The sequence below is a fragment of the Saccopteryx leptura genome, chromosome 1, assembly GCF_036850995.1.
Source record: "Saccopteryx leptura isolate mSacLep1 chromosome 1, mSacLep1_pri_phased_curated, whole genome shotgun sequence".
NCBI classification, from domain to species: domain Eukaryota; kingdom Metazoa; phylum Chordata; class Mammalia; order Chiroptera; family Emballonuridae; genus Saccopteryx; species Saccopteryx leptura.
The window spans coordinates 392,147,192-392,168,404 of NC_089503.1; the positions used below are offsets into that span (position 1 = coordinate 392,147,192).

General features: G+C 50.0%; 1 protein-coding gene across 1 annotated transcript; it reads right to left on the reverse strand.

The window, feature by feature from the left end:
* Nucleotides 1–8,639: 8,639 nt before the first annotated feature.
* On the reverse strand, nt 8,640–12,286 carry LOC136387864 (patr class I histocompatibility antigen, A-126 alpha chain-like). Its single transcript, XM_066359974.1, has 8 exons — nt 11,820–12,286; nt 11,349–11,633; nt 10,884–11,159; nt 10,008–10,283; nt 9,776–9,889; nt 9,310–9,342; nt 9,126–9,173; nt 8,640–8,975 (listed from the first exon to the last, which is right to left on the reverse strand). The coding sequence occupies exons 1-8, from the start codon at nt 12,019–12,021 to the stop codon at nt 8,971–8,973; spliced, it is 1,239 nt and encodes a 412-aa protein (XP_066216071.1). The 5' UTR covers nt 12,022–12,286; the 3' UTR covers nt 8,640–8,970.
* Nucleotides 12,287–21,213: the final 8,927 nt, after the last annotated feature.

The following is a 21,213-nucleotide window of genomic DNA, read 5'->3' on the forward strand; positions in this document are numbered from 1 at the left end:
TGAGCTCGGCAGCCGGCTGCTGTGCTCTGCCCTCCAGCTCGGAGATGAGGAGCGTCAGCCGGGCGAGCTCCCTGCCGCCCGGGGCCTGGTCCTCCTCCCTGCCCTCCGCCAGCTCCTGCTCCAGCCTGGTCAGCTGGTCCAGCAGCCGCTGCTCCCGCTCCCGCAGGAACTGGTGGCCCTGCTCGAACTCGGCCACGATGGCTGCCTCTCCTCCTGGAGCTTCCTCTGCAAGGGCGAGAAGGGAGAGGGGTGATGCTGCCGCCGGGGGCTGGAAACCCCGGGATCTGGTGTGAGCGATGCCCCAGACGGATCCTTCCGCCCTAGCGGCCGCCTCTCATGAATTCTATTCTAGTGTTCGGGCTGGGGAGGGGGGTGGAGGGGAAAGGGGCTTTCCAGCATGCCTGGGCCAACCTCTTCTCCTCAAAGAAGAGTCGGGGAGGCCCTGGCCGGTGGGCTCAGTAGTAGAGCGTCAACGTTGTGTGCAGAAGTCCCAGGTTCGATTCCCGGCCAGGGCACACAGGAGAAGCGCCCATCTGCTTCTCCACCCCTCCCCCTCTCCTTCCTCTCTGTGTCTCTCTTCCCCTCCTGCAGCCAAGGCTCCATTGGAGCAATGTTGGCCCGGGCACTGAGGATGGCTCCTTGGCCTCTGCCCCAGGCGCTAGAGTGGCTCTGGTCGCAACAGAGCGATGCCCCGGATGGGCAGAGCATCGCCCCCTGGTGGGCATGCCGGGTGGATCCCGGTAGGGTGCATGCGAGAATCTGTCTCTGCCTCCCCGCTTCTCACTTCAGAAAAATACAAAAACAAAATAACAAAAACAAAGAAACAAAAAAAAAAATCAAGACAGGTAATAAGAACTGGGGGAGAGTCTGTGGAGAAAAAGAAAACCTCACTCACTGCTGGTGGGATGTAACTGGTGCAGCCAGTATGGAAGAAAGCAGGGTGGTTCCTCAAAAAATGAAGAGCTACCTTATGACCAAAAAATTTCCCTATTGGATATCTACCTTAAAAATTTGTAAACATTGTTACATAAAGACCCATGCACCCCCCCCCCCACATGCTTCATCACAGCATTATTCACAGTGGCCAACACATGGAAACAATGAAAGTGTCCCTTGATAGAGAATTGGATAAAGAAGATGTGGCCCACTGGGACACCACTCAGCATAAGACATGATGACACATTGCCGTTACGACAGCACGGATGAACCTGCAGAACATTATCCTGAGTGAAATAAGTAAATCAGAAAAAGCTAAGAACTATATGTTTTCACACAGGGTGGGATATAAAACTGAGACTCATGGACACAGATAAAAGTGAAGTCATTACCAGGGGAGGGGACTCTGGGAGAGGGGGAGGGGAGAAGGGAGTAAAGAGGGACAAATATACGGTGACAGAAAATGATTTGACTTTGGGTGATGGGTAGACAACATAATCAACAGTTCAAATGCTATAGAAATGTTTACCTGAAACCTAAGGACTCTTATTGATTAATGTCACCCTGTTAAATTTAATTTTCTAAATAAAAAATTTTAATAATTTATTTTTAACTTTTAGCATTTTAATTATGATGTGTTTGTGAGGACGGCTCTGGGTTTATCTTGTTTGGGACTCTCTGGGCTTCCTGGATGGTATGTCTATTTCCTTCTCTAGGCTAAGAAAGTTTTCAGTCATTTCTTCAAATAGGTTTCTCAACACCTTGCTCTCTCTCTCCTTTCTGGTACCCCAGTGATGTCAATGTTTTTATACTTGATGATGTCCCAGAGGTCTCTTAAACATCTCATTTTTTCTTAATTCTATTTTGCTTTTTGCTGTTCTGACTGGGTGTTTTTTGCTAACTTCTGTTCCAAATTGCTGACTTGATTCTCTGCTTCGTCTCATCCTCTGTTGACTCCATCCAATGTATTCTTCATTTCAGTTACTGTGTTCCTAATTTCCCACTGGTTCTTTTGACTGATTTCTGTCTCTCTGTGTAAGTTCTCACTGAGTTCACACGCTCTTCCCCTAAGTCCACTGAGCATCCATAGAACCAGTATTTTGAACTTTGCATCTGGTTCATTGCTTGTCTTCATTGTAATCAGGTTTTTTTCTTTCTGTTCTTCTCTTGAGACGTGTTTATTGATCTCCTCACTGTAGCTGCCTCCCTGTCTCTGTTTCTATGTATCCCTTAGGTAGAGCTGCTCTGTCTTGCATCTTGATAGAGTGGCCTTATGTAGTAAGTGCTCTGTGGGGGGTCTAGTGTTGCCGTCTTCCTGGTCACCTGCTCACCTGAGCCGGCTGGTCCAGGTGTGTTCCTGTCTGCACTGCATGTGCCCTCCTGTGGTGGTTGAGTCTTGATGACTCTTTGCACATTGATGATACACAGAAGCATCTAGATTCCAGGAAGATGTGAGAGTCCTCACAACACTTACTGCCTGTGGCTCCTCCCTCCCCAGCTCTGTCTCCCAGGCTTTCTCCACATCCATTATTTGCCCCAGCTGATGTTTTTGTCCAGAGACAGCTGCTGGTTCCTTGACATGAAATAGTTTTTGCACATGGTCTTTGCCTAGTTCATTCTTTACCCTGAGAGAGTTCTGAGTTATAAAAGGTGAAGATAAGACCTTTACATCCATCCTGTAAGGATCCACTGGACAGGTCACAACAGAAAGTTCCAGAGTTCTGATAAAGTTGATTCTGAGAGTTTTTGCTAGTTTTTCCATTGTTCTGAGTAAAAATGGACCTTCGAAGTTTTCTAGGCCACCACCTTCAGCCTATTTAAAATTGTACTTGTACATCATGATTCCTGGTCTTCTAAGGACGTCCAGGAAACACATTCATTTAGGAACATTGACTAAGTACCTACTTTATTCTGGGTACTGTGTATAAGAAATGGCACCTGAATAAAACTATCTCTCAGCTTTCGAGGATGATATCACCTCAGTGTGGTGGGATATAGGCAAAGAAACTGTAGCACAACATGGTACTTTATCTTTTTTATGTGTTTTGAACCCGACATTATTAATATTGTATAAAGGCTGTGTTCATTTATATGGATCTATCATTATCAATTGGTTTTCTGCTTTTCTTCTTTCTTACATGTTTCTATGACACTGTCAATATATTTAGAGCAGGTATTTTGCTAAGAGATTCAGTTATACTTATTTGAAAACATCTCTTTTTACTCCTGTACTTGAAAGGTCAGTTTCCCATCCCAAATTCCTACTTTGATATTGGTTGTCCCTCAGTCTATGATGACCACATTGCCCTGTCCTCTGACCACCACTCCTGACAGGGGGACTGAGCCACCTTCTACCTGCAGTTCCTTCCAGGTGACCTGTTTCCTTCTGTGGCTGCTTTAAGGTCAGCATCTGTCTCTGTGTCTGATGCTCCAGTGAAACATGAGTCTGTGTGGATCTCTGCAATGTTTCCTTAGTCCTGAGCCATAGTCTCCCCACACCGTGCCCCCTCCATGTGCTCTCTTCTCCCCTCTGGACTTGAACTAGACTCATGTTAAACCTCCTCATTCAGTCACCATGCAGCTGTGGTCGCAGAATAACAGCCACAGGAATACGTCCAAGCCCTAATCCCTGGGCCTGTGACTGTCACCATGCTCAGCAAGAGGGCCTTTGAGGGTGACATTAAAGGCATGACCTTGGAATAAGAGATTATCCTGCTAGCAGGGAGGGGCTAATCGAGTCTCCTGGGTCCTTAAATGTGAACATGACTAAGAAGTGAGAGTCAGACGGAGCACTGATTTCATCTGTAGTGATTTCTACACAGTAAGATACCATCAACCCTGTCTTTTTCAGTCTTAATGAAGTAGTGGATTTCATTAAGACATTTCAAGTTTAAATACTCTTATATTCCTGGAATACCTAACTTGGTCAAGATAGTTGCTTCATAGAGCAGTGATAGATACAGTCTGCTGAATTTCCTCAGGATTTTCACATCTGCTTTCTTAAATGTGATTTTCCTATTTCTTTCCCCCTTATTCATTGTTTGGCTTTCCCTGTATACCCTCATTCTCCTGAATACTGTGCAGAAGAGCAGGCGTCTTCCGGGAGGGTTAGTGAACTCACCTGGAATAGACTGGGTGTGGTTGGAGGGAAGCAGAATGTCTACAAAACTGCTGTTAATTCTTTCTTTACAGTCTTTCCCATTGACATCCATTTCTCCAGCCGCCATCTCTCCTCATCTCTGGTTTTTTCTGTCCAACTGCCAATCGGACGACTCTCTTCTATTTCTTTCTTCTTTTTTAAATTTTTTTTTGTGACAGAGACAGAGAGAGGGACAGATAGGGACAGATAGACAGGAAGGGAGAGAGATGAGAAGAATCAACCCCTCATCGCGGCTCCTTAGTCTCCTTAGTTGCTCATTGATTGCGCTCCCACATATGCCAGACCAGGGGGCTGCAGCGGAGTGAGTACCCCCTGCTCAAGCCAGCGACCCCTGGGCTCAAGCCAGCGACCATGGGGTCACGTCCATGATCCCGCACTCCAGCTGGTGAGCCCGCATTCATGACAGCAACCTTGGGGTCTCGAACCTGGGTCCTCCACATCCCAGTCTGACACTCCATCCACTGCGCCACCGCCTGGTCAGGCTCTCTTGTATTTCTAACAGACGTCTCAGCTCCAACATCTGTTACAATGAACGCCTGTGATGTCCCCTCAGATATGCTCCTTCCAGAGCCTCCCCATCTCCACTGACAGCGTCTGTCTACTGTGTCCTGAGATGTTTGGGGACCTTGACTCCTCTCTCTCACCCCAGATCAACCCATTGGGAAGCTGTAAAGTCAGTGGTGGGATTCAAATAATTTAACAACTGGTTCTCTGCCCTAATGACTGTTTTAAGTATAAAAAGCAATATACTGGCCTGACCTGTGGTGACTCAGTGGATAAAGCGTCAACCTGGAAATGCTGAGGTGTCCGGTTCAAAACCCTGGGCTTGCTTGGTCAAGGAACATATGGGAGTTGATGCTTTCTGCTCCCCTCTTCTCTTTTTGTTCTCTCTCTCTCTCCTTCTCTCCACCCTCTAAAATGAATAAATAAAAAAATATTTTTAAAAAATTAAACAGCCTGACCAGGCAGTGGTGCAGGGGATAGAGCATCAAACTGGGATGCCGAGGACCCAGGTTCGAAACCCCGAGGTTGCCAACTTGAGCGCGGGCTCATCTGGTTTGAACAAAAGCTCACCAGCTTGGACCCAGATCGCTGGCTCAAGCAAGGGGTTACTTGGTCTGCTGAAGGCCTGCATTCAAGGCAAATATGAGAAGGCAATCAATGAACAACTGAGGTGTCACAATGTGCAACTAAAAACTAATGATTGATGCTTCTCATCTCTCCGTTCCTGTCTGTCTGTCCCTGTCTATCCCTCTCTCTGACTCTGTTTCTGGGGGGGGGGGGAATATATATATATATATATATATATATATATATATATGTTAAACAAACAATATACTGAAAGGCAGTTTATTTCATGCATTTAATACTTAAATAAGAATGATAAAAGAGATATGGAAAACTAGAGTACAGTATAAAAATTTTTTTGTGTGTGTGTTCTAAATTTTGTTTTTTTATTTTTTATTTTTGTTTTTCTCTGATTTACTTATTTCACTCTGTATAATGTTATCAAGATCCCATCATTTTGTTGTAAATGATCCAATGTCATCATGTCTTATGGTAGTATAAAATTTTTTAAAAATATTAATGAAAAATATTAAATAACACCTGACAAAAAACAATAAAACTTTTATTTAAGATATTTTCATATTGTTCTTCATCAGGTAACACCAGCACACATATAATACCTCAGGGGAATTTGGGGAGCAGCACAAAGCTGAAACAAATGACAGCTTGTCACCCCTGGTTGTTTGCACTTTTTCTCTGGACCTTATATGTTTGTTTACTGAAGTAACAAATGTGAGCGAATTAAAATGTATAATATTATGAAAGGAATAATGAGTTTTATGAAATGAAGAAATACATATTTCAAGCATAGTTCTGTCAAACATTTTTCACCTATGGATGGAATGAACATTACTAAGGGCACTTAGAATACACTTTTGTGCAAATGAACATTATAAAAGAGTAAGGAATGTAAATCTGTGATGTCCACATGGGGCAGCTGCCCAGGCGCCCACCTTAAGAGAGAACCCTGATGACAAGTGTCATTTTAATGCCCATCCATGGAAATCAACAAAAAATTAAGTATCGGTTCTGCAGAACTGGTGTGAACCGGCTGAATCCCACCACTGTGTAAAGTCCATCCTCAGAAGGAACCAGATCCCACCACGCCCACTACGTCCACCGCTCACCCCGTGGAAGCACCTCCAGCCTGGAGCCTGCACAGACCCCACTGCTCCCCACTGCCCCCCTCGCCTCCACGTCTGTTCTCAGCACAGCAGCCACAGCTACCCTTCAAAGGGGACGTCCACCTGACCAGGTCGTGGCGCAGTGGAGAGAGCGTCGGCCTGGGACGCTAAGGACCCAGGTTCAAAACCCAGAGATCACTGGTTTGAACCTGGGCTCATCTGGCTTGAGTGTGGGATCATACACATGACCCATGGTCACTCGGGGTTGACCCCAAAGGTCAGTGGCTTGAAGCCCAAGGTCCCCAGCTTGAGCTAGGTGTCACGGGCTTGGCTATAGCCCCTCCCTCCCAGTCAAGGAACATATAAGAAAGTAATCAATAAATAACTAAGGTGCAGCAACTATGAGTTGATGCTTCTCATCTCTCTCCCTTCCTGTCTGTCCATCCCTATCTCGCTAAAAAGTAATAAAATAAAATAACAAATGAAGGGGACGTCAGACCATGTCCCTCTCCTGCTACAAAGCACGGCTCCCACCTCAGAGGACAGCCCGTGTCCTCTAACGTCGTCAGGCCCACGGGGTGTGGCCAGGCCTCTGTGGATTCCCACGCAGGCCTCCATTAGCACTGGACATTCCTGCCTGGACAGAACTCCTCCACACACCCTCGTGGACAATTCCTCATGTCCTTCACATCTTTCCTCAAGGCCACCTTCCCAGTGAGACCCACACTGACCCCCCAGATCACATAGCCGTCTTCCTGTCCCCACAGCCCACGCTCGGGGTCGCCTTCCCCACTGGGTTTTCCCAGGACACCTCCCCCTTCTGACAGACACCTCCCTGTTCACTGCGCTCATACACACCTGTCTCTCCCCACACGACACAGGCTCCCAAGGCCAGCAGTGTTCCTGACCTGACTTCAGTGATGTCCCCACGTGAACAACAGTGTCACACGTCTGCACACAACCAGTCGTGGTTCCTGAGTGGTCTGTGGGGGGCAGCTCCCTGCACTAGAGACGTGTCTCTATTGATGGGGCCTCAGAGCACAGCTGTCCTGTGGCGGCTGCAGCACAAGGTGCCCTCACACTGACCCCAATGCACCTGCACTTTCCCAGGCTGCTCCCCCTAAATCTACAGTGGACCCCACTCTGCACGTCCCAGAGTCTGCACTGAGCCAGCCCTGGAGCACGGGGCAGGGGAGGGCGGGCGGGCAGAGAGAATTCCAGCAGGGACTTCTCTAAGCTGAGGAATCCCTCCTCTCTGCTGATTCCAGAGCCTGTGTTTTTTTTTTGTTTTTGTTTTTTTTTATGTCTGCTTTTGTTTTGAGAAGGTTTAGAAAAGAAGGAGAGAACCATCAAGCCCCCAAAGGAGGAAAGAGCAGGATGCGTCTGAAAATTCTTCTCTCGACACCACAGACCCTGTGTGCAGGGACCCCCTTAGCTCTGCGGGACAATGACAGACAAGTCATCACCTGCTGCTGTCAGACAGGGACACCCAGAGGACAGTGAGACTGGAACTCCTAACAAGAACAAAAGCAGTCACATTGTCCCACAGAAACAAAGAAACAACAAATAAAGACCCAGGATACGGGGGTAATAGTAGGACCCAGGCCTGAGCCTCAGCTGACCAACCATATGATGCCATCGGAGCTCACAGAGCTGGAGGGGTCTTTTTTTTTTTTTTTTTTTTTTTTTTTACAGAGGCAGAGATAGACAGGGACAGACAGAGAGGAACGGAGAGAGATGAGAAGCATCAATCATCAGTTTCTCCTTGCGCGTTGCGACTTCTTAGTTGTTCATTGATTGCTTTCTCACATGTGCCTTGACCGCGGGCCTTCAGCAGACCGAGTAACCCCCTGCTGGAGCCAGCGACCTTGGGTCTAAGCTGGTGAGCTCTTTGCTCAAACCAGATGAGCCCGCGCTCAAGCTGGCGACCTCGGGGTCTCGAACCTGGGTCCTTCCGCATCCCAGTCCGACGCTCTATCCACTGCGCCACCACCTGGTCAGGCTGGAGGGGTCCTTTATTAGGACAAGTTACAAGGCCTGGGTGACACTTGAGTCCCTGTGATCACAGGTCCTGGTGGGACAAGTTCTACTGAAGAGATGAGGACAAAGGAGCAGAGAGGTGACCCAGCTGAGGAGTGACCACGTCAAAGTCCCACAGTGCCCTGAGCGCCGACTGGGCACAGGCCTGACCACAATCGGTCCTCACAGCCTCTCCTGTCCCTGCAACAGACTCAGCACAGCAGACACACGGGTTCTGGAAAGTTCTCAGTGCTCCCATTCATTTCTTCTCAAACTTTAAGGTCCTCTCTTTTAATTAACCCAGCAACCCCCACAGCAAGAACCGATAATACAAATTCACACCCAGAGTTTTATTTCAATAAGGGAGTAAGAAGCTGCAGCTCAGTGCTCCACGAAGTACAGACAGGGATGGGGAGGCCCAGCCCCCCTCTGCTGGACAGGGAAGTGTGGGGAGGGGACATGGGGGCAGGGGTGGGCCAGTCTCCCTCCTCTTCACACTATGCTGATAGGAATGCAGACACGTTCAGATGCCCTTTGCAGAGAGAGAAGTGAGAGGTTCCTGAAGTCACAAATTGGTTTGGGGTGTGTGTGTGTGTGTGTGTGTGTGTGTGTGTGTGTGTGTGAAGCATCTTCCGTCACTCAGTCCCCGACAACGCAGCTGTCTCACGCTGTAGAAGAAAATAATCACAAACAAATTCAGGTCAGTGGCTGTAACTGGTGACATTCTTAATAGTTCACCATGTGCTCAAAATGTCCCAGAGAATCCCCATCACCCAGTCCTGTTCCCTCTGTCCCAACTCCTCCCATCAGGGTCTCACCTTTAGAAGCCGTGAGAGACACATCAGAGCCCTGGGCACTGTCACTGCCTGAGGTAGAACACAACAGGACTTGGTCAGAGCCCCCAGGACAGGAGACTAAAGGAGGAACTATGGGGAGTGGGGTCCCCCATGGCTCCTGTCTGCACTGTCACAGGGTCTCAGGGGTCACCCCCTCCATACTCACTGGCAGCCTGATTGTAGCTCCCTCCTTTTCCACCTGTGGGAAGAAAACATCCCATGAGAGACCAGGGAGGAGGCAGGGCCATGAGGGCCTAAAGGAACCCCTAGTCCTGGACCCCAGAGAAGTTTCCAGAACTGTGACTACAGACCCAGGGCAGGATCAGGAAACCTGAGGAAATTATATGTGTGGGGACTGGACCACCCATCCTTCTGAAGGTCTGTCCTCAGCAGGACCCTCCCCTCTGACCTGTGACTGTTGGGGACCAGGTCCCAATCACAGACTCATCAAGGTGATAAATCTGTCCCTAATGTTCACACGTGCCTCACTAAAGAGTCAGTGTTAGCAAACAGCCCCAGACTGGGCAAGCACATGTGTGGGGACAGTACATCCCATTAATGAAGTGGACACACTTCTTCCTGGGCTTGGAACCCCCTGTGGGACAAGAAACTCAGACCCCACCCTTCCTTACCTGAGCGCCTCCTCCTCCACATCACAGCCCCCACCACAGCTCCAGTGACCACAGCTCCAAGGAGGACCAGGACAGCAACGATGACCACAGTGGGGATGGTGGCCTGAGGAGGCTCTGGAAAGGGAAGGGAAGGTGAGAGCCCTGACCCCCGGCCACAGCCCTGACCCTGCTGAAGTCCTCCAGAGGCCCCTGCTCCCTGAGAAGAGGCTCTGTGCCCACGTCTCCTCCTCACCCCATCTCAGGGTCAGGGGCTCAGGCAGCCCCTCGTGCTGCACATGGCACGTGTAGCTCTGCTCCTCTCCAGGGGGCACAGCCACGGCCGCCCACTTCTGGAAGCTCCCGTCCCCCGCAGGCCTGGTCTCCACAAACTCCATGTCCTGGGTCAGGTCCTGCCCGTCACGCTGCCAGGTCAGGGTGATCTCCGCAGGGTAGAAGCCCAGGGCCCAGCACCTCAGGGTGACCTCACGGTCAGAGATGGGGTGGTGGGTCACGTGTGTCTTTGGGGGGTCTGAGGAGAAAGGTGAGAAATTCAGAAACTTTTCATCCCTCATGGGACACTCCAGCAGCACTCCTGTGACCATCCTGAGAGTGGACAGGACAGCTGGGGTGGGGGAGGGAGTACAAAACCCAGACACCAGCCTGGACAGAGGCACCTGGGATGATGTCTTAGTGTCTGGAAAGTTCTAGAGTCAGAATCACACAGCCCAGGGTAGGAGGCAGGTCTCTGAGGGGAGAAGAGGGATTTCTGGTCCGGACATGGGTGGAGGCCAAATGAACCAGAAAAGCCGGGGTCAGACCTCAGACACACTGGGTGGGGGACAGAGAACAAGGCCTGAGGGAGAAAGTCCCCGTGGGGTCCCGGGGCCACTGCCAGGGTCAAGGGGAACCGCTGATGGGTTAGTTCAGGGTTGGTCTCCCCTCCATCCCGGAGAGACTGCACCTAATTGTCCCTGAGAGAAGGGAGAGGCGCTGTCTGTTCTCGGATCTGAAAACCCAGGGGACTCAATGTCCCGACCCAAAGGAGGGTGTTCTGACCCCGGTCCATTTCCTGTCTCCGTGTAGGAGCCGCAGCCCGAGGGGAGAGGAGGGAGCCCCGCGGCCCTGGTACCTGCGCGCTGCAGTGTCTCCTTCCCCTTTTCCAGGTAAAGGCGGAGCCCCTCCATACACCTGCCCTCCAGGTAGCTCCTGTGATGCTCCGCGTAACCGGCCTCCTCCAACTTGCGCCGGGAGATCTGAGCCGCCGCATCGGCCGCGGTCCAGGAGCGCAGGTCCTCGTTCAGGGCGAGGTAGTCGGTACCGTCGTAGGCGAACTGACTGTACCCGCGGAGGAGGCGCCCGTCCCGGTCCATTTCGCAGCCGTACATCTCCTGGAGGGTGTGAGACCCTGACCCCGCCCCGACCGCGGGGATTAAACCGAAACCGAAAACGAAACCGGGTCAAAGTCCCCGCGGGCTCCTCCCGGGTGGGGTGAGGGGTCCCGCGGTCTCGGGTGGAGCTCGGACCCGGACACTCGGGCGACCCCGGCCCGTCCGTGGGGATGGGGTCGTGACCGGGACCCGCCCGCGTGGCTCACCGTCCTCGCTCTGGTTGTAGTAGCCGCGCAGGGTGTTCAGGTTCACTCGGTTAATCTGTGCGTTGCTCTTGGCGCGCCGCGTCTCGCGGTCCCAATACTGCGGGTGCTCCTGCTCCACCCACGGCTGCTCCATCCACGGCGCCCGCGGCTCCATCCTCAGACTCGCGGCGTCGCTGTCGAACCGCACGAACTCCGTGTCGTCCACGTAGCCGACTTCGATGAACCGGGGCTCCCCGCGGCCGGGCCGGGACACGGCGGTGAGGAAATATCTCATCGAGTGGGAACCTGGCGACGGAGAGGTTCTGACACTCGCGACCCTTACCCGGCTCGGGTCCGGGAGACGGAAAAGGGGCCGGGACAGAGCAGGGGTCAGGACGGGGCGGTGGACACGCGTCTCCCCGGGGTCCTGCGCCCCCGCCGGGTCCCCTCGCTCCTCCCCGCAGAGGCCGTTCCCTCCCGACCCGCACTCACCCGCCCAGGTCGGGGTCAGGACCAGGGACCCCGAGAGCAGCAGGAGGAGGGTTGGGGACCCCATGACGCGAATTCTCAGGATCTGGGGACAATCTGTGTCGGGCGGGTCCGCGGAGACCTTATAACCGGGAACGACGGGGAGACTGATTGGCTTCTCTAGAAACCGGTCACCCAATGGGAGTGACATCTGAGGACTCATCATGAGTATCCAGGAAGGAGGACCCGACACAGGTTGTCAGAAGCAGAAGTGAAACCCGGGGTGATGGGGACTCCCCAACACTAACCTTCCCCGCCCAGACTCCGCCCTCGGGCTGAGACCCTGAGAGCCAGGCCTGGGGACCCGGGACTGTGCCCTGTCCCCTCCTCCTGCGCGGAGAGCTCTTTGTCACCCTGTCTCTCTGTGTCCTGGCCCAGGGGCTGTGTGAGGACACCAGGGAGAGACCCCCAGGCTAGGCCCCGACCCTTCCTCCTCTTCTCTTCCCGGAATCCCTTCCCCTGAAATGGACTCCCTGCCTCCCACCCCTTATCTCTCCCCCTGGACTCTTCTAGAAGAAAACTCACCCCAGGAACTTTGATATCAGAGAGTGAGCTCACCCTGGGAATAGAGGTGGAGGGACAGGGTTTCTCTTAACCCTGGAGGAGCTGTGTCTGAAAACACGGGATGGAAATTCTCAGAGACCAGTCTCCCTGTTGTCTGTGAACCCCAGTGGGGAGCACAGTCTTGGGAACCCTGAACATCAGGAAGCTGATCTGTAAAGAAATGATTTTGACTCCTTGGTACAGAAATGTGTCTACCCAGCACTGCAGTCAGACTCACAGAGCTCCTGAATTCTACTTCCCACACAGTGTGCCTGTGACTCGGGATTGTTACATTGTGAAATGATCTTCATTCCGTAGCCCTGAGTTCGTCTGCGAGTCCCCCACGTCCTCAATACAGAGAAGCCCAGGGAAGCCCTGTGTCACTGAGCATTTCAACAGGAGCATGTATGTCCTAGAAGTTACAAGTGCTCAGTGCGGTCATCCAGATAAGTGGTCCACAATCTTTTTTGGGCCACGGACTGGTTTAATGTCAGAAAATATTTTCACTGACCGGCCTTTAGGGCGGGACGGATAAATGTATCACATGACTGAGACAAGCGTCAAGAGTGAGTCTTAGAGGGATGTAACAGAGTCATTTTTTTAAAATAAAACATCGTTCAGACTTAAATATAAATAAAACAGAAATAATGTAAGTTGTCTATTCTTTTTCTGCGAACTGGTACCAAATGGCCCACGGATGGGCACCGGTCCGTGGCCCAGGGGTTGGGGACCACTGATCCAAATGATGGAGAGAGAGAAGGGAGGTTGGCTGGAGGCGTCCCAGATCCAGGGTGGAGTAAGGAGAGTTCAGAGATGGTGTCAGGGAGCCTGGAGCCTAAGTCAGCCTTCAGAGGGGCAATGGTCCTGCCTCAGTTTCCCTGCTGTTCTCGGTCTTAGACAGGAAGGAACCTGTGAGAAGTGAGGTCCCAGAGCAAATGGGGCAGCAGATCTGAGAGCACAGCAGCGGGGCCATCGGTCAGTTATGCTCCCTCAGGCTGAGGTCTGGGTGTGCATTCTCACGCTGCCATGTGACCTAGTGGAGGAAAGAATGACAAGAGAGGAAAAGGGAAGAACTGCTGGACCAGCACCTTTACGTAGACGAGAAGGGATGAGGCCTCGAGCACCAGCAGAGGGACGGCTCTGGCTGGGAGTGTGGACAGCTCACCTGTGGTGACGTCTCCAAGTAGATGGTGTTGGAAATCTGTAATAATCGTCTTCTAATGTGTTCAGTTTCCTCAGTGAAGCAGGAAACAAGGCCACTGGCAGTAATGAGATGGGGAAGGAGGGTGGGTGTTTGAGCAGAGGATGGGGGAGACTGAGGGAGCCGTGCAGGGACAGGATGATTGTGGGCAGCAGTGTGGACCCCCTTGTGGTCTGGGTCATGATGATAATGTGAGAGTGTCCAGGAGGCTGTGCTGTTCTCCAGCCTCCTGTAGCTGCACGGGGCAGGTGCAGGGAGGGCAGAGGTAGAATTCCCAGCTGTGTAGTTTTTTCAAGCAAGGGTGACAAGGCAAGGGAGATTAAGGGAGGGATTGAAATGCTGTCTCATGGAATTGAAGATGAGTGAGGAGGGAGGAGAGGACATCAAGGGGTGAGGGACGGTGACTAGATGGTAGGATAATAACCTGGGATCCCAGTGGGCACAAAGGATTGTGGGAGGTGATGTAGCACAGGGTGGTCTCGGGCCTGGGAAACAGGCACATTTGTGATGAATGGTTTGCTGATATTACATTACAACATGTGATCAAATAATCGCACCAGTGTTTCCAGAGCTTAGGCCGCCCTGCGGGGTGAGTAGGGAGATGGAGGGCAGAGCATGGGAAGCATGGCGTGGAGACTGTGGGAGGGCTGGGTTATTGGCAATGACAAGTCTAGGGGATGACAAGGGAGGGGGCCCAGGAAGAGCAGAGCAGAAGGTGATGGAGGAGAGGAGCTCAGGGAAGTGAGGAGCCAGGGACTGAGCATCCTCTGCTGTGTGTGTTCTGTCCCTGCTGTAAAGTGACCACAAACCGAGTGGCTTTAAACAGCAGCCCTTTATTATCTCATTGTTGTGTAGGTTATACATCAAACATGTCCTCACTGGACTAGGATTAAGGGGTCAGCAGGTCTCTGCCCCTCACTGGGGCTCTGGAAGAATCCACTGCCAAGCTCGTTCACTTGGTTGTCTGAACTTAGGTTCTTGCGAATGTGGGACTGAGTCCCTGTTTCCTTGCTGGGTGTCCGCTGGAGCTACCCTGAGCTCCCAGAGGATGTCTTCAGTCCTGGGACGTGGCCCCCACAGCACACACAATCCTTCCCCCACGTGGGTCCTCTCTGCCTCCCCTCACCCTCATCTCTCCTGCAGCATCTCTGACTCCAGCCAGAGAAACCTCTCTGCTTTTAGGTTTATGTGACGTGATTGTCCAGCCAGGTGATCCAGGATGGTCTCCCTGTCCTAAGGTCCTTAACCTTCATTACATCACCAAGTCCCGTTGCCATGTAAGGAAGCCTGTCCACAGGCTGCAAGGATCCAGGCTGGACATCTTTGGGGACTGTAAAGCCAGTAGCCGTGGCCAGGGCCACTATCACAGCAGCCTGGCCCATGCAGGTGCTCATTGGATTCGGACAGTCGGTAAAGAAACAGCGGAGCCAAAAACTGATGGGCCATAGCCTTTAATCCTAGCTTGCACCCGGCGGGCAAGTAAAAAATACACACTGGGCTCCAAAACCCAGTCACACTCAGTGCTCACAAAGCCACTGACTTATCGAGTTTCCTAGAATCAAAGGTTTCTAGCTCACTAGCCTTATTCTCCTCAGTTCCCCATCTCCTTCCTTATCCCAGATACAAACTCTACACAAACTGGCATCTCACTCAGCACTCCGCCATCTTGGCTGCTTCTCCTGGCCTCCTCCACGTGGCCTCCTTTAGCTGCTGGCTCTACTCTCTCTGCTCTCTCATGCTAACCTCAGGAACCAAGAGAGCAAACTCTCGTTCCGTCCCCATTTTATAGTGTAGAAATCCAAACCCTTAATCCAATATACATAACAGGGAAGTCTCTAATACAAAGTCACTTCTCTGAGGCATGATAGGATTGTACTACCTCACACCAAAAAGGGTGGGACAGGCTTAATCCCAAAACCAAGGCTACAAGGATTCTGCTTGCCCCTAGCCCACCCCAACACACATTAATATCACCTGGGCGACTGCCTCCTCGTGTTATCTTTAACAAAGTGAGCATAATACATTTTATCCGCCCAACAGGGACCAATGTTCATCCTTCCACATCTGATTATGTTGAAATCACTGAGGTCTAGGAGGTGGCACTCTGAGGAGGGTGACAGGGAGACAGGAGCTAAAAGAAATGGGGGTCCCCAGGAATTACCTACAATGAGGGGAGTGGGGGCTCTCATCTGATGATGGATTAGGGGATATTAGGAAGGAGAGAAGGGAAAAGTCAAAGCAGTTGAGGAGAAGGACCCACCCACCTCCAGGCCCAGGACACAAGGTCTGTGGGAGGGGAGACACCCCATGGCAGGACTTCAGAGGGAGCCGTGTCCTCAGGGAGACCCAGGTCCCTGTCAGAGCTGCAGGTGCAGGAACACCCTGGGAGGACTGTGTGGATTTGGCTGATCCTGGGCTGAGACCTCCGGGGGACACAGTGGGAAGGTTTCAGGAGCTGGGAGGGGGTGTGAGGGGAGACAGAGTAGGGGTGCACGGAGCCTGTGGAGATGAGCGTGCAGGATGTTTGGGGGACCAGGGGTGACTGAGACAGACAGGGGAAAGGAGAGAACGAGGTTCATCCTGGTGGGTTCAGGGCAGATGGTGGTGAGTGTGAGAGAGGGAGGTGGGAGGGGCAGGGGTCTGGGGCTCTCACTTGGGCTCTGTCGATGGGGATGAGGAGGTTTGGGGTGGTTGGTGGTTGTGTCTTGTTTCCAGTGTGTGGACCCTTTCTTGACCCCCTGAAGTGTTGGAGGAGAGAAGGGGTCTTAGAGGATGTGCCTGAGTTCACTCTTATCCCAGAAGTAGAAGACTGTGCCACACTAGGTCTAAGTGTGTCACCTGCCCCGTGTGACATGGGCTGGGCTGCAGTCACTGGAAGCCTGACTGGTCCAGTACAGTCAAGAGTCACCCTGATGGGGCTGCAGCTGGTGCAGGCTCTCAGCTGGGAGCTCCCTGGGGCTGTTCACCCGGTGGCCTCAGGCACCTCCACGGGGTTCTCTGCTGGGCGTGGCTGCTCCCAGCCGGGCACCTGGTTCCAGAAGGGGGAGTTCTAAGTGTTACTAAGCCATAAAAAAGAAGAAAGCCTTAACATTTGCAGCAATGCAGATGGATCTTTTTTTTTATTTTTATTTTTTTTATTTATTCATTTTAGAGAGGAGAGGAAGAGACAGAGAGAGAGAAGGGGGGAGGAGCTGGAAGCATCAACTCCCATATGTGCCTTGACCAGGCAAGCCCAGGGTTTCGAACCGGCAACCTCAGCATTTCCAGGTCAATGCTTTATCCACTGCGCCACCACAGGTCAGGCCAAATGGATCTTTAGGTAACTAATCGTCATTCTTTTCCTGCTTTTAAGATTCTTTGTAAAATTGGAAAGTCACATGCAATAGAATGAAACCTGACTACCCCTGCACAAAAATTCATTCAAAATGGATCAAAGACCTAAATAGAAGATATGAAACAATAAATTACGTAGAAGAAAACATAGGTACTAGACTATGGACCATGGCCATAGAGAACAATTTATGAATTTGACCCCTAAGGCAGGGGAAATTAGAGGGACAATGAATGAGTGAGACTATATCAACGAAAAAGCTTCTGCACAGCAAAAGAAATTGACAACAAAACAAAAATACAGCCAAACAAATGGGAGATGACATTTATAAACAACAGGTCCGATAAGGGCTTAATATCTAAAATATATATGGTCTACCTGAAAGTTCTGTTGGTTTTTGGAATAAAACAAAATACAAATTTTTCTTACCGTCAGTAAACTTTATTAAATACTATAATTGCCATTATTATGAATGATTGCTTGCCAGCGTGAGGGCAATTTGTATATCCCATTTTTGAAAAATGTTTTATCTTTTGATGCAAAAAATTGAACCAGTGCTTGTTTGATATCTTCTTCATTTTTGAATTTTTTGCCCTTCAAAAAATTTTGTAAGGACAAAAACAAGTGATAGTCGGAGGGTGCTAAGTCCAGGGAATATGGTGGATGCAACAGAATTTCCCAGCCTAGTTCTGCAATTTTTTGACGAGTCCCCAAAGCAGCATGTGGCCTGGCATTATCATGATGCAGCATGATGTTCTTCCTATTGAACATCGCCGGCCTCTTTTCTTGGACTGCTGTCTTTAAATTATCCAGTTGCTGACAATACTTCTCCGAATTGAGCTTTTTGTTCGGTTTTAAAAGCTCATAATGTATTGGTCCTCAAATGTCCCACCATATACACAACATTCTCTTATTCAGAGTCAAATTTGGTTTAGAGGTGGAAGGGCTAGGTTTTCCGGGTTCATAATATGCCCTTTTCCTTACAATGTTTTCGTAGGTAATCCACTTTTCATCCCCAGTTCTCATCCAATTCAAGAAGGGCTCGATTTTGTTCCGAGCAAGCAGAGATGTGCATATGACGACTCGATCATCCAAATTCTTCTGACTTAATTCATGTGGCACCCATCTTGAATATTTCCACACCAATCCTATCTTCTGAATATGATCCGAAATGGTTTGCTGAGCTGAATTAAACCTTTCTGCTATCTCTGATGTTGTCAGAAAAGGATCTTGCTCCAACATGGTCTTAACAACATCATCAATCAAAGATGGTCACCCAGAACGTGGCTTATCAGAAAGGTCGAAATCACCTGTTTCGAATTTTTCGAACCATCTTCTGCATGCCCTGTCAGAAACTGTACCTTCACCAAACACTTTCAATAAATTTCTACATGCTTCTGTAGCATTTCTTCCTTGTTGAAATTCATATCAAATACAGTGGCGTAAATGAACTTTATCAGTAGCTATGGGTACACTAAGGCTTCACACATAAGACTAATGTGAATCAACTTTGTTTTATTGAATAGTTAATTTGCTACGTCAGTATGTATACATTAAGTGATAAAAATAGAGAGGCACACATGCGCCAAATAAACATGTGCTTACATGTCGAAACTTGTTGTGATGGAAAGAGACAGAACTTTCCAGTAGACCTGATATAAAGAACTCATACAGCTCTACAAACAGGCAAGCACGCCAATGAAAAAATGGGGAGAGGACCTGAACAGACACTTCTCCCAAGAAGACACATAAACAGCAAACAGATATATGAAAAGATGCTCATCTTCACTAGTCTGAGAGAAATGCAAATCAAACTACAATGAGATACCGCCTCACACCTGTTAGATTAGCTCTTATCAACAAGACAGGTGATAGCAAGTGTGGTAGAGGCTGTGGAGAAGAAGGAACCCTCATCCACTGCTGATGGGAGTGTAGACTGGTACAGCCATTATGGAAGAAAGGATGGTGGTTCCTCAAAAAATTAATAATAGAAATAACATATGACCCAGCAATCCCTCTACTGGGTATCTACCAAAAAAACTCAAAGACATTGGTACACCCCCCACCCATGTTCATCGCAGCATCATTCCCAGTGGCCAAGACATGGAAACCAATCAATTGCCCTTCAATAAAGGGTTGGATAAAGAAGATGTGGTCCATATATACACTGGAACACCACTCAGCCACAAGAAATGGTGACCTATTGCCATTTACGACAACACAGATGGACCCTGAGAATGTTATACTGAGTGAAATAAATCAGTCAAAAAAAGCTAAGGACTATATAATTTCACACATAAATGGGATATAAAACGGAGACTCATGGACATAGATAAAAGTGAAGTGCTTACGGGAGGGGACAAGGGGGTGGAGGTGGAAAAAGGGAAGAAAATAAAGATGGACAAATATACGGTGACAGAAAATGATTTGAGTCTGAGCGATGGGTAGACAACATAATCCTCAGTTCAACTGATATACAAATGTCTGCCTGAAACCTATGTACTTTTCTTGATTGATGACACTTTGTCAAATTTAATTTTTTGAATAAAAAATTAAAAAAAAAGAATATTGGAGTATTACCTATTTGTGACAGATTCTTTCTTCAAGTCTAGATTCCACTGTTGGCCTCTAGGTGGCGACAGATCCTAGTTAATATTCCAGTTTTAAACCAGTTTAAACTCAGGTTCTCTGCAACAGGGGCATTCTGGCCTTTCATCCGAAACCTTAGACCACTTCTCACGAGAATTAAAAGCACCCACAGTTGTAATTCTCCACAGTTGTCAATGAGAAAGGAGAGGAAGGAAGGGATAGATCGTTACCGGCCCTGTTTCCAGATGACCCCGTCCACCCTCGGGGCAGCTGCAGTCCTGGCTCAGGGTGGACGTCCGCGTGCACACACAGCTCCACGCCTGTGCTCTGATGACGCACGTGGGGGGGAATTCTAGGCCGAGGGGGAAATCAGGGTGACCCCCTTCTTCTTATCAAACCGAAATTAATCAATTGATTGGTTCTGGTTTATAAGCAGAGGTGAAATGTTCAAGACTTCAATGTAACAGTCAAAATAGTCTTAAAAGTAAATCCTTTTTCATTATGACTCAAGACAGGATTAGTTAACTATCACTGGTTTCTCAGTCCTCTGCTGACCAGGTTTTCTTTTTATTTCTTTCTTCTCAAATCCCAAACACTGAACTTCCCTCACCTTAGACCAGGCCCACAATGAGAGACCAGTTCACAAAGTCCGTGGATGTGAAATTCCTTGGGCATAAAGTGGACTGCCTCTGTCTTTTTACCGGGAGGACTGACAGTCACTGCAGCGAATGACAACTTCTCTTTCTCACTTGGGGCACAGAGATTGGCTGCTTCTATTCTCAACTAGAAATATCACAGAATAGAAAGCAGTGCAGTTTCTCATGACACTGAGCAAACCCCCAAAATTTCACACAATAGAATATTTTCTTTTTGTGTGTGTGACAGAGACAGAGAGAGGGACAGAGAAAACAGAGAGAGGAACAGATAGGAACAGACAGACAGGAAGGGAGAGGGATAAGAAGCATCAATTCTTCTTTGGGGCACCTTAGTTGTTCAGTGATTGCTTCTCGTATGTGCCTTGACCAGGGGCTACAGCAGAACTAGTGGCCCTTTGATCAAGCCAGCGACCTTGAGCTTCAAGCCAGTGACCTTTGCGCCCAAGCCAGTGACCATGGAGTCATGTCTATGGTTTCACGCTCAAGCCAGGGACCTCTCAGGGTTTCGAATCTGGATCCTCTACATCCCAATCCGACTCCTTATCCACTGAGCCACTGCCTGGTCAGCCCACACAATAGAATACTCTCATTTCCTTCCTTGGTTTGTAACTTTGGCTTTTCTAAAACTGCTTACATGGTAATAGGGTTCATAAAACAGTTGTAGGCCCTGGCCGGTTGGCTCAGCGGTAGAGCGTCGGCCTGGCGTGCGGGGGACCCGGGTTCGATTCCTGGCCAGGGCACATAGGAGAAGTGCACATTTGCTTCTCCACCCCCACCCCCTCCTTCCTCTCTGTCTCTCTCTTCCCCTCCCGCAGCCAAGGCTCCATTGGAGCAAAGATGGCCCGGGCGCTGGGGATGGCTCCTTGGCCTCTGCCCCAGGCACTGGAGTGGCTCTGGTCGTGGCAGAGCGACGCCCCGGAGGGGCAGAGCATCGCCCTCTCGTGGGCAGAGCGTCGCCCCTGGTGGGCGTGCCGGGTGGATCCCGGTCGGGCGCATGCGGGAGTCTGTCTGACTGTCTCTCCCCGTTTCCAGCTTCAG

Coding starts and splice junctions, on each gene's coding strand:
- LOC136387864 (XM_066359974.1), bottom strand. CDS start 12,021: ATGATGAGTCCTCAGATGTCACTCCCATTGGGTGACCGGTTTCTAGAG. Junction 11,160..11,348: donor CTACAACCAGAGCGAGGACG/GTGAGCCACGCG, acceptor GGGCGGGGTCAG/GGTCTCACACCCTCCAGGAG. Junction 9,343..9,775: donor GTGGAGGAGGAGGCGCTCAG/GTAAGGAAGGGT, acceptor TTCTTCCCACAG/GTGGAAAAGGAGGGAGCTAC.